We start from the raw sequence: 26,968 nt of genomic DNA, 5'->3' as shown, positions 1-26,968 counted from the left end.
ACTAACTACCAATTACCCATTTGAGATTCTCTATGTTTTATGCTTTTATATACTTGTATTACAATATGGGAATTATAAAATATAGCAAACTGGGGCAACTTTTTCATTTAACCAAATACAAAACTTAATAAAAATAGTTAATGTCCATGTTAAATATTTTTATTATCTTCATATTGAAAAAAACTGATAGCCGGACTAAAAACTTAAATATCAAGTATTAAAACATAAAATTCAAACATTTGAAGTGCACCCTTCTCTGCACATAGGTTTTCCATTGATTTAAAAAATGTATTTAAAATTTTTAGAAACTGCTACATATATTTCATAACTTTATACTTATACCCCTATATAAAATTCTGCTAGGCTCAAAGAGATAATCTGAATAAATTGTAACAAAATCAGATCTAGATAGCCATTCCACAGTTTTATTAGACAAAATCGGGTGTGCAGAAGTCATGTTTTATGCTATATAAAAATGGGAGTAATATTCAATATTTCTATTGGCTGAATAAAATGAAAATAATAACTGTAGAGAAAAACCTAATACTAGAGCATTTCTAAGGGAAGAAATTTCTGCACAACCTACTATGAATATGTCTATGATTTAGTGTCAAAAATTATGGCTAACAACTTCACTAACTCATTAGTTCATGTTTTCCCTATTTTACAAAACTGAAAGACTAAAGTTAATGTATTCATTGCTGTTTAATGACTTCTCAGCTGTTGTAAATCACTCAAGGATTTTAATATACTGTAACTCCTGAAATGAAAAAATTACAGAACCAATGATTGGTTGAAAACATATCTAAGTACCTTATAAATGATAAATGTCCTAAATCATTTGAATGACCATTTTTTGTCCTATTCCTAAAAATAACAATTGTTTTAGAGGTATTCTTTTTGAATGAACTCACCCCCCCCCCTTAGGCCTAACAAATTTCAATAACATTATTACTCAACAGGAAAACATTAACTTTCTATCCATTAAGGAACAAGGTACTCTAGTATTTAACTCTATACAAATAATGGGTCAAGAAATAAAGGCTAACGTGGGACTACATTTTGATGACTAGCGACAGGAACAGGATGATTTGGAACTTGGTTCTTTAAACGTGTATAACTTCCTGCTTGGCCCTGAAAGAAGCAAATTGTTCATTTTGCCAATTAGTAGCCTGAAACAATACATAGCATTTCTTGATGTAATACAGAAAATAATCCTTAAGTACATTTTTAATTGTGCATTACATGGATTAAACTTGTTCAGCAGATTTATTATTAGAAATGAACTGAATAACAGATTTTCATGCATAACTAGACACTAGCATAAATAATATCCATTAACTTACTTCTGTCATAGAAAATTTAAAAATAAGTACATCAGGAAAGAATTTTAACTATGGGGGCACAAAAGTAATGTATCCCTAGTTAAAAAAAATTAACAAGATTCCAGTTTGAAGTGAGTTTGTAACTAGCTCTCACCAGTTTCCCAGGAGCATATATGTTCTACCATTAGAAACCTGTTAAGAGTTAATTGGACAGAATAAATCTAATTTTGTATATGAACTGATTATTTTTTGTTTCACCAGAGTAGGTAAAAAAATTGCAGCTGTTACTCAGTAAAATTACTACACTTCTCCTTATATAAATATGGTTTTGTAAATGCACTGCACTATAAATCTTTCATAATTTATATGGAAGAAAGGGCATGCCCTTTGATATTATCATAAATGTACATTGCTTGTTGAATGTCTCTGTGAATAATTGCCTTAGAAAGAGTCATAAACTTGGAATGATTCCTTAGATAAAGGGAATAGGCAAGGAGGATGATAAGGATAGCAAAATTGCGATGTGAGAAACAGTTAGCTAATGAAGCTAAAAATCTCCCCTAAAGAGTTATTTTGATATGTAGCCAACAAAAAAAAAAAAAAAAAAAAAATCATAGGATGACTGACATAAGGAGAAAACAGCATAACAACAACTGCCACAGAGGATATAGTTGAGATATTTAATGAGCAGTTCATAAAGGTCTTCCATCCTTATGAATGTGACATCATGGAGAGTTTGAGAACAATGGATGAGTAAGAGGAGAAACTGACTGAGTGAGCAAGAGGTTACTGGAGAATTGAACATACTTGATGTTAATAAGGATGGAGAGCTTGGTGATATATCACCACATATTTTGAAGGAATGTGCCAGGAAGTTGACACCTGCATTAGCATATTTGTTTACTATGAATCCTACATTGGGTCAAATTCCAAAGGAGTGAAAGGAAGGGAAGATTGTACCACTTCAACTCAAGCATCAAATTATAGGCCAATCTGTATGTCAAGTATTGTAGTTAAAGTGTTGGAGAGGCAGTGAGAACCAGGATCCAGAATTGGGTTGACAACAGTGGTATCATCTTTGATGGACAGCATGAATTTGCTAAAGGGAGGTTATGTTTTACTACAATAAAGTGACAGCTGCACTGGATGAGGGAAATGGATACAGTGGTATAGTTAGATTTTGTGAAGGATTTTGATAGATTAACACATGATAAGGTGATAGTAAAACTAAAGCAAATGCGGTTGGGGGGTTGGATATTAGACTAGTGCAGTAGACTACTGCTATGATTGGCTATCTGATAGTTATAGGACAGTAGTGAGGCCAGCTATGACGTATGCTATAGAAACTGTGGCCCTGAGGAAAAATAACATCAGCAGGATGGAAGCAGCAGAGATGAGAATGCTTAGGTGGATGTGCGGTGTGACCAGAAAGGATCATCTGAGAAATGACTATGTGAAGGGAACAGTGAAAGTTACGAACTTAGCAGCGAAGATACAGGAGGCAAGGTTGAGATGGTTTGGTCATGTGATGAGGAGGGAGGACGAACATGTGGGAAGAAGGGTCATGCAGATGGATGTGCAAGGAAGGAGGAAGCGTGGGCAGCCAAAGAAGAGATGGAGGGAGCTGGTAGAAGAGGACTTAAGGATGAAGAACTTGGATGTGGTGACAGCCCAAGGCAGGAGGATGTGGAGGAGACTCATCATCAACAGTGACCCCACTTAAGTGGGAGAAGCTGCAGAAGAAGAAGATAGTTATTAGCAAGTTATGTACAGAGGAGCAATATCCTAGAAGAGAAAAGTTTCTAATGGTGTGTCTCAGGGGTCTGTTTTAGGGCCACTGCTATTAACCTGTATGTTAATGATATTGGAGAAGATTTGAATGGAAATATTTAGTTTTGTAGATGATGTGCAAAGTTGAGAAGAACTGCGACAAGTAGAGCAGCTGATGTGACTGAAGAAGACTAAATAGGATGAATGAATGGGCATGGGGAGAGTTCAATGTTGCAAAATAGGTTTTAAAATTTAGAATACTAAGAATGGGATGTAGAATTTAAGCTTGGTGGGGATATGTTGTTGTTGGAGGAAATAAGAGATCTTGGGGTGATGGTGGACAAGGATTTAAAATTTAGAGAACACACTGCCAAATAAGTGAGGACAACACAATGAATTAAAAGTAATGATGCAGAGGATACTGATGTAAAAAAGTAAGGGGGCTTCCATTGTAAGGCCTTAATTAGGCCACATATGGACTACTATATAATACCAGATTTGGTCATCTGGTATTCAAAAGGGTCCAGAGGTGACCGATTAAGGTAGTTTCGTTTCTGGAATGTTGAAAAGATGCAATTTGCAGTCTAGTGGGTAGGAGGAACAGATATGATAGACATACCAGTTGATTGGGGGGGGGGATTGTTATAGGATTAATGCTGCAAAGGTTTTTCATAAAACTGGGAGAAGAAGAGGTCATTCATGGAAATTGTATAAGGAGGGTGCGAGCAAAGGAGTAAGAGGAAGGTTTTTTGCATGTAGAGTTGTGAATGATTGGAATGTATTGCCTGAGAGTGTGGTGAATGTATATAAGGCATGGTATGATGATGTGTGTGTGTAAGAGAGACTAAAGATTTTGGTTTGGTTTATTTAGATTTTATGGCTAAAGCAACTCAAGGGCTATGAGGCCAGTGAGTGTATTATGTATGTTCTAATGGCTGGTGTTCCTGTTCTGAGGGACAAAAAAAAAACTCGAGTTTTCAAGAGAATAAACCCTCCACCTTTGTATGAGACCGGCTAACTCATCTTCAGTTAAAAATTCTGATAAAAGTTCTTTGCATCCTAGGTCTTTCATGACAAAGGGACCTGCAGCAATAAGTGACTCCACTGGGAGGGCCTTAGGATACTACTGATATTTATCATCCTATGTCCTGTTACTCTATCCTCCTCAAAAATACTAAACCCATCATAAATTTAACGTTATATAGTGTAAACAGAACATTATGGCAAGCACTACACAACTGATAATACTTAAAAGCTGTAAATTGATAGTTGGAATTGAATGATACACTGGAAATTGCTTTAATGTAAAGTCAGGTAAAAAAAAAAGACGAGCAAACACTATCACCATTCTTATTTATCATCAATATCAAGGCAAGTGGCTCCAGGTTTAGTATATCCGATTTTGAAATCACATTTAGAGGGTGAAAGGAAGATAAATGGAAGGAGACTGCCACAGTCTTTAGGAATGCAAAAAAAATACTGCATTTACTCACTTTTTTCTCCAAAATTAAAGTGCGAGGATTTTCGGAAACTGAAGTTTTTCAGGAAAACACTAAATTGAAGTTTATAATTAAATCCTCAGTATTCATTCTAATTTATAAATGCTCACATTATTTATAAAATGAATGCATTTAAATTATCAACGTTATTTACGCGATTGGCTGCTCACCTTCATCACATGATATATTTGAATCTTTAGTGCCAATGCATCTGTAATTAAAAATTAAAATAAACAGTTTCATTATTGCTTGTCCTTTTATTATTTCAGAATCATAAGATTACTGTGGCTTAAAAAAACTGAAAATGGGTGCGACTTACCAAGACACTCTCTCATTCACTATTGCTACTTCCAGCCTCAAGAGCATCATCTTCATTTCCATCCAGAATATTAGAGAGGCATTTAAAAAAAAAACTCTTCACAATTATTTCTGGCAAAATCATGTCCCAAGCTCTCAAAATTCAGTTACACAACAGTTCTAATGATGGTCTCTTAATCTTCCCTGCCAGAGTCAGGTCGTAGATGCTGGCTGCCATCCACTTTGTGTAGAATTTTTATGTACGTAGTTCTTGAATGGTTTGTTGACTGATACATCCAATGGCTGTAGACAAGGTGTCAAGCCACCAGGAATAATGGCCGCATCCAAAAGTTATTTTACTATTTCAGGTCCTAGGTGTCTTCAGAAACTATTCCACATGAGGAGAGCCAGGCATTGAAATAAGGCCCCTGGCTGTTTGTTCCAAACTGTTCTAATCCAATCTTGAACCATTGTGAACTCTTACATGAATTCCAGACTCAACAACAAAGGCATGTCAACGATTGTTGAGTTGAAATGCTCGTTCTTTTCAACCGAATTCCAAATATCTGAAACTGCCATAACTACATTCACTATCTATTTCTTAAAGTTTTAAACTTTTTTTCATGTGCGAGGCATATGCAAAACTTTTTCATTTCTTTTTTCATAAAGTAAAATCTTCATCACATACTATCATAACATATGATAAAATTTCATTCTGCTTATTGAGGTATTGCCTAGTTAAAAGGCTCTACTATTTTAATTGGGGAACCAAGGCAAACAGTGAAAGATGTCGTAAGATACTAAGATATTCAAATTACAAGGATGTTCTGAAAAGTTGTGATAATCACCATAAAAGAACTGAGGTAGAACCATGTAACTTGCACATTATTCTACATATTCCCCATGGTGTGTTCTTTCTTGTGGTTATATCAGTTGCTTTAATATCATCTTTGTTCTAGGTGTTTATCAGAACTTCTCAGCCCCCTCAACTCTTTATTTTATGCGGATGGCATACTCCTAAATAAATGCAATCCAGAGCAAGTGGTTAATATTCTTTGAATTGATAACTGCTGTAACAAATCTGGTACAAAAATCAGCAATAAAAAGACAAAAACACAGACAGTATCATTAGCAGAATATATTAAGGAGGAACTTAAACATGTTAGTATTTAAGAATGCATGAGCAGAGCTAATCTAAATTAGTATGGTTACTTTAACAGAATGGGAAAGGTTAGCAAATCAGGAATTTGATGCAGTTAAAAGTGCCATGGAAGACCAATATATAAGATATGACAATAGCATAATCCAGACAGATACTAATTACAAAGAAAATTCTTGATAATGTAAACCATTTATCATGTAGTACTATTATAGTATTCTGTATACTTCTTAAGGGTAAATATTACAAATGTGATGAGATAATTAAACCCACTTATTTATGTTTAAATAAAAGTGGCTGTAACAAATTTAGTAAGAAAACCATGAGAACTGAAAATAACTAAACACATGCAAAACTAACTGCATTCTGAATGGAAAGGAGAACTTCGAACAAGCAAAACATTTTGGCTATCAGCACAATTTTTAGTGAGGATGGCAAACTAAATATGAAAACAGATAAAATAATAAGCAAGATAAGGCAGGTGGCCTTTCTAAATTTCCGATGCCCTTTATTTCCTCAAAGGGAGTAAGTAGGCAGAGCTTTTGCTTTTAGGTAGTAAACCTTAGGTATCATTGAAAGATGAGCTTACGACTAATGAGTTTAGTGGCACTAGGGTGAGGGCACAGCAATCAACCACCACCATTTTGTAATCCAAAATCTTAATTAACTCATTATGTTAATACTGATTTTGTTTTTAATGGAAAGGAAATTGAATTTGCAGAAGAACTGGAAAAGTACCATGTGGACAAAATTGGCATTACCAAGACAAAGAAGACAAAAACAGGTGACTAAATAATATAAGATGTTATTTTCAGGCGATAATGATCAATGAAAGAAAGGAGTAGCAATAGTATTCAACACCAAACATGAAGATAACTCTATTTGTAACTGCCTTCCAATCAAGAAGTTTATGTGGGGAAACTTCAAAATGGAGACGTGGACAATGAGACTTATTTGTGCTATGGCCCCACAAAAGATTCTTCAAAGAAAGAAGTAGAGGAATTTCTTGAGTCATTAGAACAGGCAGCTGACAAAGGAAAATAAAAAAAAAAGTGGTCCTTGTTGGAAATCTGAACCCCAATAGGAACATTTTGGGAAACTCTGGAGAAAGGGGCAAAGCTAATAATAATGGTAAGTATTTACTGCACTTCTGCTCATGACATAGACTAGCCATCACTAACACTATGTTTCAACATAAAAATGTGCACAAATTCACATGCAGAAAAACATCATTGACTATGTCATTGTTGAGAATGATATCTTCATGCTCATTCAGAATACAAGAGTGTACAGAGGATTTGAAATTGAGAGTGATTATTACTTAGTACTACAAGGGAGATCTGAAAAGTTCTTGGCCTAACAATGAAAAAAAAAACGAATTTATAATTTCAAAAATATTTTTTATTTTTCAACATAATTTCCCTTAAGAATAATACGAGAGTGGTCTCAAAAGTTCTCGGCTCAACCATAGATGGCAACACTACTGGCATGATTTTTTTTTTCTATGTTGGTATATCTGTCATAACCATCCATGTGAAATTGCAAGTCATTTTATCAAGTAGTTTGTTTTATATAGCTGTCTGAAGCAAAAGTGTTGTATCCCTTGAAATGGATAAAAACAACCAGCCTTGAATATGATCCACATGAAGGATGTCCAAAAAGTGTAACAACACCAAAAATCATTGATCAAGTGCATGATATGGCCGGCGAGTCAAAGTGTGTGAAATTACAGAGACTATAGGCATTTCAAAAGAGCGTGTAGGATATATTTTGCATGAAGAATTGCAAATGAAATGCTTTGCATAAGATGGGTGCCACACTTGCTCACAGCAGATCAAAAATGCACGCGCATGAAAATCTCTGACCAGTGTTTGGAGTGTTTTAACAAGAATAAAACCCGATTTTTTGCATCAATTTATTACTGTGGATGAGACTAGGATTCACCATTACAACTAGAAATCCAAACAGCACTCGAAACAGTGGACAGAAGCCGGTTGTTTAGCACCAAAGAAGACAAAGTCGGTTCGATCAGCAGTAACGATCATGGCATCTGTGTTTTGGGATGCTAAAGGCATTTTGTTTATTAATTATCTTGAAAAGGATAAAACAATAACCAGGGAATATTATTCCAATCTTTTAACCAGACTAGAAAAAAAAATCATCTTTCATTGGGACAATGGCACCTATCCATAAATGTGTTTTGGCAATGGGAAAATTAAGGGATTGCCACTATAAATTGTTGGAGAATAGGGTGAATGTTCTTCACAGTCTTTCTTCAAATAAAAAAGTGATTGCAGCTGTAGAGGGGTATTTTGCAGATATTGAGAACCACTCCAAGGACAGGATAATGGTGTTGGAGCATCGCTGGAATAAACGTATTAGTCTTAAGGGAGATTATGTTGAAAAATAAAAGTAATTTTGAAATTATAAATTCGTTTTCTCATTGTTAGGCCAAGGACTTTTCAGACCACCCTCGTACATTTATTCCAGCAATGCTACACTGCCATTATCCCATTCCTGTAGTGATTCTCAGTAAGATTTCCAAAATACCCCTCTACAGCTTCAATCACATCTTGATTTGAACAAAAACGTTGACCAGCAAGGCAGAGTTTTAGTTTTGGGAAGAGACAGAAGTCAGAGGGAGCCAAGTGTCGGGAATAGGATGAATGTTCCTACAATTCATAGTGCAGATCCCTTAATTTTCCCGATGCCAAAACACCTTTCTGGGCAGGAGCATTGTCCTGAATAAAAGATGATTTTTTTCCTTCAGCAAACTGGATCTTTTCTCATGAATTTTTTCGCCTAGTCTGGGTATAAGATTAGAATAATATTCCGCGGTTTTGTTTATTAATTACAAGATAATTAATAAACAAAATGCCTTTAGCATGCCAAAACATCGATGCCATGACCTTTCTTGCTGATGGAACCGATTTTGTCTTCTTTGTTACTGAACAACTGACTTCTGTCCACTGTTTTGACCGCTGTTTGTATGCTGGTGTGTAATGGTGAATCCAATTCTCATCCACAGTAATAAATCGATGCACAAAATCAGTTTTATTCATGTTAAAACACTCCAAGCACTGGTCAGAGATTTTTATGCAAATGTTTTTGATCTGCTGTTAGCAAGCGAGGCACCCATCTTGGGCAAAGCTTTTTCATTTGCAATTCTTCATGCAAAATATATCCTACACATTCTTTTGAAATGCTTATAATCTCAGCAATTTAATGCACTTTGACTTGTCGATCATCGAATACCGTATCGTGCACTTGATCATTGATTTCTGGTGTTGTTACATTTTTTGGATGTCCTTCACATGTATCATCTTCAAGGTTGGTACGGCCACGCTTAAACTCGGCAGCCCATTTCTTAATTGTCGAAAATGAAAGAAGAGTGCCCATAAACTTCTATGAACTTTGAATGAATTTCTTTTGTCATTATACCTTCTTTTACAAACTATTTTATAACCATACAATACTGAATTTTATCCATTTCAAGGGATATAGACATCACTTCTGCTTCAGACAGCTGTATAAAAGAAACTACATGATAGAATGACTTGCAATTTCACATGAATGCTTATGACAGATGTACCAACTTAGAAATAAAAAATAGTGCCGATAGTGTTGCCATTTATGGTCAAGGCCGAGAACTTTTCAGATCACCCTCGTAAGCAGGATAAAAATGGATATCACATTGAAAAGAACAATATGTAAGAAAGTTTTAAAAAGAATTAGAGTTGAGCAGCTTTTATAAATAAATTATAGAGTTGAATCTATACACATTATTGAAGAAAAACTGAAAACAAGAGCCAAACCTTGGAGTCTCAGTGGCAAACTTTGAAGAAAACATTTATTGATTTAGTTAGGTAGGTATGTGGTGAAGTTGTCTGCAAGGATATAAAAATAAGAACACCAGAAAGAAGCAGTCCTGGAAAAGAAGAAAGCATACCAAAAGTTCCTAGCAAATAAATCGGCAGATGCCCTAAAAAATAGAGAAAAATGTAAGAGAGCTAAACTATGTACAAAAGTAGCTAAACAAAAGTCATGGGAAAACTTTGGTAAGAATATAGAAAATAAATATTGGGAATTTGGCAAAATGGTCTGGAAGCTATTGAAGAAGCTAAGAAATGAAGGAAAGAATACTGTGAATGGAATCAAAAATGATAACATTGATATGACAATTGAAGATAAGGATATCCTAGATGTCTGGAGTAATTACTTTGAAAGAGTGTTAAACAAACCGAGCAGTAACAGAACTATACTAGAAAATTTTCAAGAGGAATGCAAAGAAGAGTACATACCAATACTTGAGGTAGAAAAAGTTATCAAAAATTTGAAACGTGGAAAGGCAGCTGGAGTAGATTATATTCGACCAGAAACGCTTAAGGTATGAAGATATAAAAGTTGAGCAGTGGCTACACTGCATAATTTAGAGAGCCTGGTCAGAAGTGCGATTTCCCAATGATTCAAGTAGATCTCACAATATCCATCTATTAAAAATGGAATAAAAACTGAATGTGGGAATTGCAGAATAATTTCTCTACTAAGTGCTCCAAGTAAGATTTATGCAAGCATACTTGAAAAGGGATTTGAAAAAAAAATTATGGAAGAGAAGCTTGGTTCAGGCCAAATAGAGGTGGTCAAGATCAGATTTTCACTTTAAGACAAATAGTTGAGAAATCATCAGACTATGATAAGGATCTGTACTCAAGTTTTGTAGATCTGCAAAAGGCATATGACAAGTTGCCCAGAGAAAAGCTTTTTTAAACACTACAGTTATATGGGAACATTAAATTGAATGAAACATTATACAGAGCAATACAGTTTATATTTAAGATGTAAGTCAGCAGGAAGATGGTTTGACGTAAAATCAGAGGTAAGACAAGGATGCACAATATCCACTGTTATTTATCATCTATATGGATCAACATTATGAAAGAAAGTTGTATCAAGCCTGATATTAGAATGGGAGATGTCAAACTTAATCCTTTGTTTATGCAGATAATAATGTACTCCTAAACACATGTAGTGCACGTTTCCAGGATTCAACTAACTAAACTGAATAACAGCTGTAACAAATTTGGCATGAAAATCATCAATAAAAAGACCAAAACTATGAAAATAGGCAGGAGCATAGAAAACTTCAGGTGCATTCTGAATGGATATCCTATAGAAAAAATAAAATATTTCAGCTATTTAGGTACAGTTCTTAGTGAAGATGGCAAGTTAAATATGGAATAAGAGAGAAAATAGCCAAAACAACAAACTAGCAGTATATAAGACAGTGTTCAAACCAGTTTAAAGTTATGGATTTGAGAGTTGGGTTAGAAATAAAGCACTTAATCAAAGACTAGAGACCACAGACATGAAGATTCTGAGAAAAATTAGGAGAGAGTGAAATGATAGAATCAATGCCAGAATCATATTAAAAATGAAGATATTAGAAAGGAACTTGACATTATTAGCATTCAAGAATGTGTCAGCAGACCTAATTTAAGGTGATATGACCACTTAAATAGAATGCATGAAAGGTTAGGGAAAGAGACCCCAGAGGAAGACGAAGGTCTAGGTGGATTGATTCAGACAGAACTGCTTTGAAGCACAAAATGTTAGATATGATAATGTTGGGGTGCTCGCAGGTAACAGATTGATTTGGAGCAAAATTCTTGATAGGAGATCAATAATAATGTAAACTCAATTATGTAGTGCTGTCATAAATAACCAGAATAGTAACCCTTATGGGTATATATCAGGAAATTTGATGATAAATTAGTGAAAAGGTGTATCACCTTATTATTAAAATACTCTGGATGAGACAAAAGTTTTTTCACTTGCTTATACATCCAAAATTAAGTTTGACAAGAAATGATATTCTTAAATATTTTATCCAAGTGTAAGCAAACAACTTGCACATAAAGTGTATTCATGATTAGGCCACTTGTATATGGAGGCTAATAACTTAACATTGCCTTAGTGTCTCAATGCAAAGCACAAATCCTTTTAGGTTATTATGGTAATACAACAAACTATAGCAAGAAAATGTCGAACACACCGACAGTATTTATTATTATTATTTTAGATTTTTTGCTACACTTTCTAAATTGGCTTCAGAAATTCTGGAAATGGACATTTAAATTAAAGATGCCAAGAAATTATATTCTTGGTTTCATCCTTTATCCAAGTGTAAGTAAACAAAATTTGCACGTGAAGTAACTTCATGACTGGGTTACTTGTATATAGAAGCTAATGACTTCACATCAATTGCTTTAGTATCCCATAAGGCAATTGATGTGAAGTCATTAGCCTCATTATACAAGTAGCCCAGTTGTGAAGATCAATGGGCATGGGCAAACCTTGTTTGCTTACATTTGGATAAAGGATGAAACCAAGAATATAATTTCTTGGTTATACTATAAATTAAAGATGCCAAGTGGGAAAACTTTCAAATCAAACAGACATTTGTCTATGAGACAGTATTCCTCATCAACAAGAAATTCCGGACCTATACACCTCCTGACAGTCAGGAGGTATACAGTGTATTATGATAGCACTACATGAAAAAAGCAATATCATTAATAACTTCCTATCAACAATTTTTGTCCAAATTAATCTGTTATCTGCCAAGACTCCAACATTATCAGATCTTAGATTTATGTTTTTTAAAGCACTTCTTACTGTATCAATCCAATTAGATTTTGGCCTTCGTCTTTTTTTTCTACATTTTTTCAAAAAAAAAAAAAAAAAAAAAAACCTTTTTTTTTTTTTAAACCTTTCCTCTCTTCCCCATTCTGTTTAAGTGACCATATCACCTGAGAATTCCTGAATGCTAATTAGATTTCTGTTTTCTAAAGCACTTTTTCTCTATCAATCCAATTAGATGCAAAAAAAAAAAATTTTTTTTTAACCTTTCCTCTCTTCCCCCATTCTGTTTAAGTGACCATATCACCTGAAAAAAGTTCTGATAATGTCAAGTTCTTCCTAATATCGTCATTTTTAAAGATGTAGAATAACTCCTGCATCTTTAATAATAAAAGCAGAATATACATACAAGATCAAATTCTGCTGGATAGGAAAAATATTCTAGTTTAGTCTGATCATTTTCTTAATGAAGTATCCATGACATAGTATGCTATTTCTCATAATATATACTGGATATCATAAGTAGCCATTACATTAAAGAATATCCCAAACCTACCATGAGAAAGCTGAATGACAAATGAAATGTTTTGATTTCAGTAGTATGGAGAGCAGATTGCACTATTTTTGGACATCTTCACTGCCCTGCTGCCTCTTTCACTCAACAGAGTTATATACCCATTAAGATACTCCAGAATAATTATACTGCTTCTGTGGCATTAATTCTTCAGAAAACAAACATATCAAGAAAATCATGAGAAGAATTGTGATAACCTCTTTACTAATGGTGATGGCAAGGAAATGACTGAAGCTGATCATCTACTACTTCCTTGCCACCACTATTTGTAAAGAGGTTATTGCAATTCTTCTCATGATTTTCTTTTCCCCCTACTCCCATTTAAGATGTGAGTGAAATGGCATCTTTCAAATAATTGGGAGTGACCTGTCCATAAATATTCAGACAGCACCAGACATTTGTACCTTTCTCTCCTACTCTCTGGAGAAAAGACTGAAGATGTCCGATAAAACAAACATGACAATATATTAAGCTTCATTTGAATCTATGCTCTTTAATGTTTTTTAATTTAAATGTATGATTCCACACAAGAAGATACAAAATCTACAGCACATTAGTGCTGTGTATGATCAATAATAGCTTTAAGAAAGTGTTAACTAGCTTTTTTTTTGCCACTTTTCTCATTGCATCATTCTTATGGAAAATGTATGAAGAATTACATCCTAATTTCTATTACAGTCTTGTATGAAAGGGAAAAAGTATCACTTAATTATATGCTTCTAAGAGCATGATGGACTTTTTGGATTAAAAAAAAAAGTCCCTCCCCCACCCCCTTTAATTGCTTTTCTTTATAAACATAATGGCACTAAAGCAACATTAGAATTAATTGTCAGCTTCAACAAAGAATAAAATTCAAATTACAATTTCTGTTAATATATCAAAAAGATATCTTTTAAGCATTATATTTTTGTAATTTATAAATTAATAATTTTGATTATTAATGATTTGTTTTTAAGTATATGCTGTGCATGCACACACACACACACACACACACATATATATATATATATATACACTTTTTGAACAAAACCATATATAAAAGAATAACCTTTACATATATCAGAAATAAAGTATCCCTTACATTTCCTTGTGCAGCTCCAGAAGTATCCCACGGAGCATCATATGCATCATCTTCTGTTCCACCGACACTAGGATGTCTACCAGGCATAGGAGGTGGGGTATATGATGGGGGTCTGTTCACATCACAGTATCCATCCCTACTTTGGAGACTAGCACGTGCACCCACAAGCCGTCCATCAAAAGGCTGACAAGCAGCTATTACAAATATATCACAATTATATACCACAAAATAATCTTAAAAAATAATTAAAAGTAATTAGTAATCTAATTACAGCAGAGATCTGCAAAGTCAGAGGGACTGGTTTACATAAGAAAGAGAGAGGAAAAAAAAAAAAAAACAGCAAATAAATTAATACAAGCATATGCATTTCATATTTTCAACATACATTTTTAAGAGAAAAATTTAATGCACGCCCTTACCAGAATTTTTTTTAATTTATCTGGTTTCTATCTAGATTAGCATCTAACCCACAAGAAAATGAACACTTTTGTCTACTCAAAAAATGAAGATCCCCTCCTGTCTTAAGGAATAAAACTCAAGCTAGCATTCAAAAGCTAGCTGAACGAAAGGAGAGAGAAAAATGAATTAAAGAACAACATTGGTGACCTTTTCTTTCCAATACAATCCTAGTAGACTCCAATAGCTAGGATATTTCTTTTTAATGATAATTTCACCCAAGAAAGCTTATAAAAGTATAGCACCTTACCGTTGACTCCCACTATGGTAATTATAACAAACTACTAAAAAGGCTAGCCTGAAGACACTGACACAATGCTATTTATGTAAAACTACGGTGAACTCTTTACTACAGTGAACTCTTTATCCCTGAGTTCACACTATAGCAAGAAGTGACTTTAGTATTGGCTTCGTTGGCCAAGTGCTTAATGTATGTGATTTTCCAACTAGCAGGTTGTGGGTAGGAATTCTGCTGTGGCCGTGGATGTTGGTGGGTTTTTTTTTAGGTGGAAGATGGACTTCATCATTTAATGTAAGACCAACGTCCCAATTACTGGAGGTCTGAAGTGGCTTGGGAAAGTTCTTCTCAATTGGTCTGTGGAGCAGAGTTTCCAGACTGTGCAAAATAAATAAATATACAACAAACAAAACAAAAAAACTAAAATAATAAAAATTGATACAAAAAAAATATTCCTCGGCCTGCACACTATACTACGTTTACAATCTTTCGTGGGTGGGAGATATATATATATAAAAAATAGCATGATCAAATATGATACTTTCAAATTCTTCATGCTCCCAATAAGCAGAATGGTGATTTCACATGGGTGAATAAAATTAGCTAAAGCTGCAGATCAGATTATTATCATCATTTTCTGGACTTCCATAGAGTCACGAGACATATCATAGGAGGTGAACACAAAGTATCATACCACTCCTTAAACTCATGCATAGTCTGCATGATCACCACTCTCTCAGGTAATGAATTTCATGTTTCTATCACTCTCCATGCAAAAAGCTTACTACTTACCCTTTTATTCACCACCTCCTTTTGCAACTTCCAGAGATGGCCCCTTGTCCTACCATACAAAAAATATCCTCAGTGTTAATACGATAATAACTCTTCAACAGCTTAAATGTCTCAATTATCCCTCTTTGCTTTCTATCCACCAAACTTTGCAGTCCATCCTCATAATCAATGTTGTACAATCCCGATATTGTTTTTGTTATCTGTCTCTACACCCTCTCCAAGATTCTTCATCCATTTCAAATTCTGGTGAAAATATCTGAGCACAGAAATCCAGATGTGGTCTGATCAAAGCTTTTAAACAATGAGATCTGCACAATATTCTCTTTAACATTGCACAATTTTCTGAGATGTCCTCACAATCTTCGCAATATGTCCTTGGAACTTCAAATCTTTATCCACAATCTATTGTAAAAGGTAACCAGATTACTAAAACAAGTGTATCCTATAACAAATCCATGCTGGCCTGAATAAATAATATTACCCTCATCTGCCCAATTCTGTATACAAATATACAGAATTGGGCAGATATACTAACCTGTTTATTTCAACTTCACACCACACAGATTCAAAATCTGTGCATGCACCAATTTCTACGCTTTGCAGACACAATTTCCTCTGCAATCATTAACAACACTTCCTCTCCTCTTTTCACATCTCTATCCTTCTGGAAAATTATATATCCTTCTAGTTCTATTTCCGACATCACATCATCCTCAGACAAAAAAGTTTTACTTATTTCAATTACTTTTGGACATACCATCTCAATCAATGCAACAAACTCAGTTCTCTTGTTTCGAATACTCCTTATACATGCCTATAGTCTGATACCTCCATCCTTTGATGCATCCTCTTTCACTTGACCAGTCATTATCCTTCTAGGAGTAACGCTTGTAGTACCAGAACGAAACACTAATAAAGTGATCATTAAATAGCTCAACTATGTCTGCTTTGGTCACCTGATTCCCATCTCCACCCAGCAAGATAATCAGTCCATTATAATTTTTTCTCTACATGGTAAACAAGCTTCTTGGATTGCAGTGCCAGTCTCCTCTCATATTCTAATTTTTCTCTCCTTACAATACTAGTCACTTTCTCAGCCTAAGCGACTAGTATCTCATGCAACTGTTTTTAACCCCTCTCTATATATGCATTCCATAATCTCTTTTTCTTCTGCAATTCTCCTTTTATTTCTTTTGTGATCCATTTTGACTTCAAATTGCTTTATCTTCTTCTTCACTAAAGGTATTCAATCTGTCATTGCTGTCAACAATTTTTTCTTAAGTATTTCAAATGCACTAATGACCCCTCTTCCTTCAAATTCTTTCATCCATTCTACTGCTGCAAGCTGGTTTCTAAGTCTATGATAGTTGCCTTCCTTATAAATTAAATTCTTTCTTTCTGTTTTGACTCGGTCTAAATGAATTCAAGAACAGATATAAATATTGTTTTGATAGTTTGGGTCTCCTGCGATGAGTCTACTCACTCCATGGAGATACCGTAATAATAAAATGATACCTCCACATGCCTATTCTTCTTACAAGTCAGGGCTACATGGTCACTCTCACCAATAGAAAGCAAGTATTCATCTCAATCATATTCTCTGATGCTATGACAAAATCCAAAATTCTTGATCTTCGTGTTCCCTCCACCACATGCTGCCTAAAATAGTTGTCCCTCAAGCAATCCAAAAATTCAATTCCCTTATTACTGCATGCTGTCTCCTCTGCCTGGTTTATACTGCTATAGTTGAATACACTTGCCAAACTAATTTGCCTAAACATTTCCTGCTCATCACCATCTATATTCTCTGGTCTGTAGCAATATCCCACTAAATATCTTATCTTGTAAACATCTATCTCACACCATATACTCTCAAAGCCATTGGTGTTATTTCCACTGAGATTCTCCAGCCTGAGAACACACAATTCAACTCTTATGACACTTCACCATGATGTTTACCTGCTATCCTACCAAAATATGCTATATCCTTCAATCCTACCAAAATATGCTATATCCTTCAATCCTATCCCACTTCAGTTAACCAAGTTTCACTAATACTAACAACCTTTGGAGAGACTAAATCAATCAACACCACAAACTCATTCAATTTATTCCTGATGCTACTAGCATTTGTATAAAGAAACACCAGCGTATTGCCAGTCTTCTTATAGCCATTATTACTCCCCCTCATACTCCACCTGGCTCTGTAATAGAGTGTATGTCCCCACATAAGGCCATCCCTACAAGATCCTACCTGTGCAATTCTAGTTTTCCTGTCCTGGTGCACTTCTCCAGAAAACAATAGTCTCTCCAAAGGTTTGTGAGCCCGTCTGCATTCAAATATAATCCATCTCTTGTACAGCTCTCTTCTATCCTCAAACATACTCCAGACCTTGAAAGTTTAAACTTTCAACATCTTTCTCTAAATCCAGAGTAATTTAATAAAAAAGGTGGCACCTTTTGGCAACTCCTATAGGTAGAGATGACCTTGCTATTGCTTCTGCCTGGTATCTCCACATATGGGCCTGGCTCCCACTGAAGAGACCTCAATAAAGGTCGAAACTAGTCTGGGTAGTGGCCCTTCCCTTAATGCATAACATTATACATATTCACAAGGAGATGTGTTTTGCATTATGGGAGATACTGAGATAGGAATGATGTAAGCTTGCTCCACCTTGTGCTCATATCATTTATGTAAAATCTTATCAAGTACTATATCCATTTTTCAACAATCTTATCTTCTTCAATTAGCAGCACAAACTTTTTATATCTTATTGCATTTCATTTCTATTTTTCTTGTCACCTAATTATGCAGCTCCTAGACTATTTCTGCCCAACTGGCCATATAATTTCTCTGCTGAATACCTTTAATTCTTTGAAACTTCTTATTTCCAAAACACTGTTCGAAACTCAAAGAGGAAGGGTGTAAATTCTAAGGCTTATTCAATAACCATTCTTTGTTTTTATTTCCTATTTTAGTACATAAACAAATCTCTTTCCACCCGGTTATACACTATCCTAAATTTCCCCATCTCTTTTTTTTTTTATTGCCTTCTGGGGTTTTTCCTGTACAGCCTTCGACTTTTTCATCCTACATAATTCTAAACAGTTTATTACAACAGAAAAAATTTTCCTTTATTTCATTCATGTCAAATCATACCCTTCGTTTTGGGTTTTTAATTTTCTTATTCTTACACTACTTTAATTTAGATGTAGCTATAAGTAATGATTAGATCCTATATCATCTTGCCTTAACATGAATAAGTTCTTTTCTCTTTAAAAATTTATTCTCTATGAATAAATTTTTAAAGCTCACCTTTGTTTACAATATGGTCAATCTAGCTTTTTGTTTTTAACATTGTTCTCCAAGTCATTTTAAGTATTTCTTCACGTTTAAAAAAAGCTTACTCCTATCACAAGATGAATAATATTGTGAAATAAATAATTTCGCAAAACATTGCTAATAAATTGCCATTCTTATTTATTTGACCATATGCCTCATTACCTACTTTTTTTTCTCACTTTCATTAATTCTTTTCCTAACTTAAGAATTCCTATCAACCATAAGAATAAGCACATGCTTCAGTATTTGGTCTATACATTTCTATAATTTTTCATAAGACTTCTTTCCCTTCAATATCCTTATTTCACTGGTGCATAAATCTATATGATGGTTAATTTAATATATCTTGAACATATTTTAGCCAGTATGGTTCAATCATTGACAGGCTTTTGATTCATCAAGCTTTTACTTGTCTCTTCACTCAAAACAAGCGATACTCCTCAGAAAATTAAAGGCAGAAATTAAACTTACATGAAATAAATTGGCTTTTTTTTTCTTTCTTTTTGCCTAAGTATCATAGGTATCCTCAGCAGAATAACAACAATTGTACACAAAATAAATTTAGAAATAAAAGAATCAATTTCAAAAAGTGCCACTACAACATCAATAAGACAACAGATGAGTAAATTCCAAATTATTTTTTTTTTAAATTACAAAATAATTAATATATATATATAACTGATAGATACTATTGATTATAAAGAATGATTGTGAAAAGAGATACAATATCAAAACTAAACAAAATATCTGAAGGTTCTTGTGAGAAGCATATTTTCCAGTAAATGAAGATAACACAGGCAAGTATTTAGAAACTTTGTATGTGGGGCATCCAATACAATCTTCTACTGGCCTTAATGGAACACTTGGTTTATAAATGTCTTGCAAATATTCCTTTGACAGATACTATTAATTTACTTAAACAAGATCTTCCTCCTGATATTAGCAAACATTTTATTATTTTATTGACTTTGTAATCTACTCAGTGTACAAGACAAATTATACCAACAAGTTGAAGGAGCAGCTATGGGTAGTTCTGCCTCTCCTACTCATGCCAATCAATGCATGATTTCTCCTGATATTAACATTTATTTTGAAGGAGCATTTTAAAGATGATCTCCTTAAAAACATTTCTCCTAAACCTACAATGTGGAACAGATATGTAGATATTTTGGCAATACGGAAAGGTTCGCCATCAGATTTAAAACTATTCATTTCAAAATTAAATATAATTCATTCAAGAATTCACAATTTTCAGATTTTAGAAAGGAAGCACACTGATTGTTATATCCATGCTACTTCTCATCAATATTCTAGTGAAAAGGTTGGAACCATTAAATCTTATTACATCACACTCATAATATTTATTCGACTGAAGACCTTTTAAAGTGAGAACCGAATTATACCAGATTTGTTTTTAAGAAAAATGGCTTTAATGAACCCTTTATTAAGAAAGCCTTTAACAGCATCCAGTATTTTGAACCTGAGCAATTCAGGCTTAGCAGAAAATGGCATCTTGAATAAACAGTATTTTGGAAGAAAACTACTTTTACATAAAAGTATAAGTTAAAGATGCCAAGAAATTGTATTCCTGGTTTCATCTTTTATCCAAGTGTGTAAGCCAACAAAGTTTGCACATGAAGTAACTTCACAAGTGGGCTACAATTGCCTTTAGTATCTCATAATGCAAGGCACATATCTTTACAGATATGCATAATATTATGCATTATAGGAAGGGCTACTACCCAGACCAGTTATGACCTTATGACAGTGTTTCTCAACCTTCTTTCATGTGTGTGTGCCCCCCACCTTGCAATTCTTGTGTTGAGACACTGACAAAACCCATAAAAGTTAGCAAAAAAAAAAAAAACTAGAAATTAAAATTTTTAAATATTCTTACATATTTAAATATATCATCAAATCTTTCTAAAATTGTACAGATCTGGCATCACTGCACAGACCGTTAAATCGTATTGGTCTTTCGGAAACTTCGCGATTTCATCATGGGAAGTCTCGAATGTTCTGGAAATGTTTCTGAGAGTATAAATAAGGCTTGAAATGGCAAGACAGCAGTAACAGTGAGCAGTTGATGGTCGCCATTATTTTACTCCTATTCCCAACAACTGTGATACATGGTATAAAAACAATCTTTTTTAGTGTAGAAAAATGGATAAATTTTTAATTGGATGTAAGTGGGCATCTGACGACTGTGGAGCTTTGACATCAACAAATTCAGGTTCACAGAATATCACTCCAAAAGTAAAATCAAGAAAGTATACAGCAGAATATTTAGGTTTCGGTTTTACAAAGACAGAAGTAAATGATGAAGAAAGCCCGCTGTATGTTATTTGTTTGAAAATTTTGGTGGCTGATAGCATGAAACTGAATAAACTTAAAACACATTTAAAAACACTTTATAAGAAGTATGTTAACAAACCTTGAGAGGTCTTTGCTGCCAAACAAATGTTTTGAAAAGCAAAAATCTAGCATTAAAAATCTTGATTAGCTTCTTACAAAGTTGCATATAAAACAGCTAGGTGCAAAAAATCCCACGCTATCGGAGAAGACCTAATTCTGCCAGCTGCGATTGATATTCTCAACGATAGTTGAAGAAAGTAGAGTTGCTCGGCAAATTGGTGATATACGAGGGCGGTCTGAAATGTTCTCGGCCTCAACCATAGATACATGATTTTTTTTTTCTAAGTTGGTACATCTGTCATAAGTATCCATGTGAAATTGCAAGTTATTCTATCAAGTACTTTGTTTAATATAACTGTCTGAAGCAAAAATGTTGTCTGTATTCCCTTGAAAATGGAAAAAAATTGAGTATCATGAGGTATAAAATTCTTTGTAAAAGAAGGTTTAACAGCAAAAGAAATTCATCCGAAGTTCATAAAAGTTTATGGGCACTCTTCTCCTTCATTTTCGACAATTAAGAAATGGGCTGCCAAGTTTAAAATGTGGCCATACCAGCCTTGAAGATGATCCACGTGAAGGATGTCCAAAAAATGTAAGACCAAAAATTATTGATCAAGTGCACGATATGGTATTGGATGACCAGTGAGTCAAAGTGCTGAGACTATAGGCATTTCAAAAGAATGTGTAGGATATATTTTGCATGAAGAATTGCAAATGAAAAAGCTTTGCATAAGATGGGTGCCACACTTGCTCACAGCAGATCAAAAATGTACTCGCACAAAATCTCTGAACAGTGCTTGGAGCATTTTAACAAGAATAAAACTGATTTTTTGCGTCGATGAGACTTGGATTCACTATTACAACCAGAATCCAAACAGCAGTCAAAACTGTGGACAGAAGCCGGCTGCTCAGCACTAAAGAAGAAGACAAAGTCAGTTCCATCAGCAGGAAAGGTCATGGCATTGGTGTTTTGGGATGAAAAAAAGCATCATTTTGTTTATTAATTATCTTAACAAGGGTAAAACAATAACCGGGGAATATTATTCCAGTCTTTTAACCAGACTAGATGAAGAAATTCGTAAGAACAGACCCAGTTTACAGAAGAAAAAAAAAATCATCTTTCATCAGGAATGCCCCTGCCCACAAAGTTGTTTTGGCAATGGGAAAATTAAGGGAACCGCTATGAATTATTGGAACATCCACCCTATTCCCCAGATTTGGCTCCCTCTGACTTCTGTCTCTTCTCAAAACAAACTCTTCCTCACTGGTCAGGTTTTTCTTTGAATCAAGAGGTGATTGCAGCTGTAGAGGAGTATTTTGCAGATCTTACTGAGAACCACTGCAGGGATGGGATAATAGCGGTGGAGCATCCCTGGAATAAATGTATTAGTCTTAAGGGAGATTATGTTGAAAAATAAAAATAATTTTGAAATTATAAATTCGTTTTTTCATTGCTAGGCCAAGAACTTTTCAGACTACTCTCGTATTTGTGTATATACAAATATATTTGAATTTACAAAAAATTCTTTTGATAATAAAGGTGTGTGAAGACTCACTCTCTCAATGGGTGAAATTGTTACTGAGGATAAGTAATATATAATGTGATATCCTGGGATACAAACCTTATTCAATATTTGATTTATAGTTTAGTTTCAGATGTTTTCTTTTTTATTTAGAAGTTAGAAGTCCCTCGGAACTGAGGGAGCAGGTTACCAATGGTGCAAGTTACGTGTCTTAAAAGTCTTAGTGGTTGCACTGCATAGTTCAGAAGGCCTATATAGGGACAAATTCCCGATGATTGGAGTAGAGCTCTCATAGTACCCATATAGTTGAGAATAATTGTGGAAGAAAAGCTTGGTGAAGAACGAGCTGGATTCAGGACAAATAGAGGCTCTCAGGATCAGATCTTCACTTTACGACAGCAGTTGAGAAATCATGGGAATATAACAAAGATCTCTATTTAAGTTTTGTCATTCTGGAAAAGGCATATGATAAGGTGCTAAGAGAAGCTATGCAATATGCTACAGTTATATGGTGTCGATGGGGCATTATATCAAGCAATACTTAGTCTTTATTTGAATAGTAAATCAGCAGTTAGAACTGAAGGAAGTACAGGAAGACGGTTTAATGTTAAATCTGATGTCAGACAAGGATGTACTTTATCCTCTCTCTTATTCATTACCTATATGGATCACATTATGAAGGAAAGTGGTATTAAACATGATATCAAAATTGCAGATGCTAATCTCAGCTCTTTGCTTTATGCAGATAATGTTATATTTCTAAATAAATCCACTACAAGTCTGCAAGATTTCCTATCAAAGTTAATAACTGTTGTAATAGATAGGGTATGAAGGTCAGCGTTAAAAAGACAAAGACAATGAAAACAAGCAGAAGCATTGAAAATGAAGAACCTATAGAACAAGTAAAACCAGCTACTTAGGCACAGTTTTTACTGAAGATGGTAAATTAAATATGGAAATAGAAAACAGAATCAACAAAGCTGGTATGGTAGGAAGTCAACTGAATAAATTTATATGGAATAAGAGAGAAATTAGCCAAAACATTAAATTAGCTGTATACAAGACAGTATTCAAGTCAATTTTAACTTATGAATCTGAGAGTCATCTGGGTCAGAAGTAAAACACTTGACCAAAGATATGAGAATTCTCATATCTTTGGTCAAGTGTTTTACTTCTCATATCTGCAGTCTGTAGATATGAGAATCTCAGGATTCTCATATCTACAGACTGCAGATATGAGAATCCTGAGAAAGATTAGGAGCATGAACAGATGGCATCAATGGCAATATCATATTAAAAACGAGGATATTAGGAAAGAACGTGACATTGTCAGCATCCAGGAATGTGTTAGCAGAGATAATCTCAGGTGGTATGGTCACTTAAACAAAATGGGAGAGGATAGATTAGCAAAACAAGTGTTCTTTGCCAGGTTAGCAGAAAAAAGACCAAGATGTAGGTGAATTGATACAGTACAAAAGTGCCTTAGACCAGCATTCTTCAACCTTTTTATACCTGTGGACCGAGAAAATAGGAGAAATATTTTGAAGACTGGCTGACGGCTAAGACTGAAATACTATCTACATTGGTTTATGTTTCTTTTATTAAATCCAATGTTATAAAATTACAATTTTTTGCTGGTGCGACATCTGCTGCTGCTCAGCGGTTAGAAAATTTGACATACATGGCTGGAGCATTGTTCCTGAGAGATGAAAAAATTTTTGGCAGACTGCCAGGAAATTTCCACAGACCACAGGTTGAAGAACAAGGCCTTAGATGATAGAAATATAAGATCTGATAATGTTTGAGTCTTGACAAGTAACAGACTGATTTGGAGGAAAATTGTAGATAGGAAGTTAGTAATGATCTAAATTTTTCATGTAGTACTATCATACCCTGTTCACCCCCTTGAGGGTACAAGGCAGGAATTTGATGATGATGATAAAAATGTTGAAGGGTAAGTTGTATTTTCCTTAAATGCATTACAAAGTGTGTATCACACTCACAAGAAATTAACTACAAGAAACTGATGAGGCTAGAGATTTGGGGGGACTGATGGTGGACAGGCAGTTGAAGTTCAAAGGACATATTGCAAAAGTGACAAAACAGATCAAAAGATTCAAGTAATGTTGAAGGTCACACCGAGAAACAGAGATAGAGAAGTTATCCTCTCTATGAGGCTTTCGTACAGCTACATTTTGACTATTATATACAGGTTTCGTTGAGGTGATGGAGAGAATCCAGAGGTGAGTGAGTCAGTGATTGGTGCATGAAATATGGATAGATTGAAGTTATGTGGATTACAAGCAGAAAAGAGCAATCTAAGAAACAGAACTGATGCAAAAAAGTTTTTCAAAATATGATAAGGACAAAAAGAAAGCCATACTACTGGCACTCTTAGTTTCTAGGATAGTGCTAGAAGGCATGTAAGAGTGTGGTTAGCAAGGGTGCAGGGACTAAATTTTTTGCCTATAGCATTACAAATGAATGGATTAGGTTGCGATTTTTTTGTTGATTAATGAGTTTAAGGAGAGGTATGCTAGGTACAGCATGAATAACATTTAGCATGGTCCCTGCCGTGATGAGTTTCAGACTTGAAGGAGATATGAGAGCGACAATAACTACCAATTTCTCCTGGAAAGAAATAGCAGCCTGAGCATCTGGAAAGTGAGGCTTTCTCCTTCATACACTTCCTTGTATAAACTTCAAACCTGCCAAACAAGCAAAAACTACAAAATACTTTTCTAATGGTGTCACAAAAACCTCTTTAAAAATCCTGGATGCTATTTGACAATGAGCATTCTATATTATAAACAACTCCACTCTTACTCATTTGCTTTTAGTGCACAAGTGATATGTCTTTTTGCTGCTAGCTTACTATTATGATTGAAGAGTAACATAACTTTAATCTGTGAAATGAAGTAAAGATATAAGAAAATATTGTATGCCCATACTTCATAGAACTAAGCCTAGCAATGTGCCAAAAATAGTCAATTCATGCTGAAGGGGAGAAAGACAAATGATGTAAGAAGTGCTCACCAACATGCGAAATCACATGCTTTATACGTAAATTTTCCAACTGTTGTACAAGCAAAATAGTTACCACTTTAAGAACTAGAATTTTCATAAAAGAAAAGCTAATTTTCTGACATATAATAATAACCACTCATCCCACGAAACACATTGATTACCCTAATATCGAAATGGATTCATCTTCTTCTGACATGAGCAGAAATGTCAAAGGGTCTCGCATCTGTGGGCATACAGTATATGGTCAGTAATTGTATAGAGAAAATCGCCTATATTGACAATGATTTGTAATCATAAGATCAACTAATTCATTCTGTTATAATGTAAATTTTAATAATATACCAGCATTAATTTTTTATTAGGTTTAAGATGAATTATAGCACCTGTGTATTTTTAATGCAGTTTGTCTAACTCTATGACAACCCTTTTATTGCATGTTGTGTTCTGTGTTTATTTTTTATTTCAAAGCAATTAAACACAATTGTGTTCAAAAGCTCAAACAATGATTGCTATTAAAGTAATTATTTTTGCATTTACACATAAATTCAGCATTCCTGGACAGTTGGTTATTGTATCCACTCTAAAACCAAAAGCTGCAGGTTCAATCAAATCCTGATATGGACACGAATGCCATTGACCGTCTTTATAGAGGGAGATAAATTTCAATGTCAAGTGTAAGCCAAGTAAGTTCCGCCACTCTCTGTGAAAGATTTGAAACTTCAGCCATCAGTTAGAGTCCAGCTGAACTAACTACCTGCCATCTGGAGGAATAGTGTCATTTTCCAGCAACTTCACTTTGAAACCAAGAGAGAGAAGAACAAATTTTTCCT

The 26,968-nt window shown here is 34.4% G+C and overlaps 1 protein-coding gene across 1 annotated transcript in view; it reads right to left on the bottom strand.

Moving 5' to 3' along the window:
- Positions 1-1,044: 1,044 nt before the first annotated feature.
- LOC150094736 (cell adhesion molecule Dscam1-like) overlaps positions 1,045-26,968 on the bottom strand; it is a 298,945-nt gene continuing 273,021 nt past the window's right edge. Inside the window, exons 20-21 of the mRNA XM_090411654.1 lie at positions 14,345-14,538; positions 1,045-1,134 (exon numbers count right to left, since the gene is read on the bottom strand). Of these exons, the coding sequence (XP_090267780.1) occupies positions 1,045-1,134; positions 14,345-14,538 (284 nt within the window). The remainder of the gene's footprint in view (positions 1,135-14,344; positions 14,539-26,968) is intronic.

This window comes from Typopeltis vanoorti, chromosome 21 (genome assembly GCF_054136105.1).
Source record: "Typopeltis vanoorti isolate ZY-2024b chromosome 21, IOZ_Tvanoo_1.0, whole genome shotgun sequence".
NCBI lineage: Eukaryota > Metazoa > Arthropoda > Arachnida > Uropygi > Thelyphonidae > Typopeltis > Typopeltis vanoorti.
The sequence above is the reverse complement of the archived record's forward strand: the minus strand, read 5'-3'. Positions and strand labels throughout refer to the sequence as shown.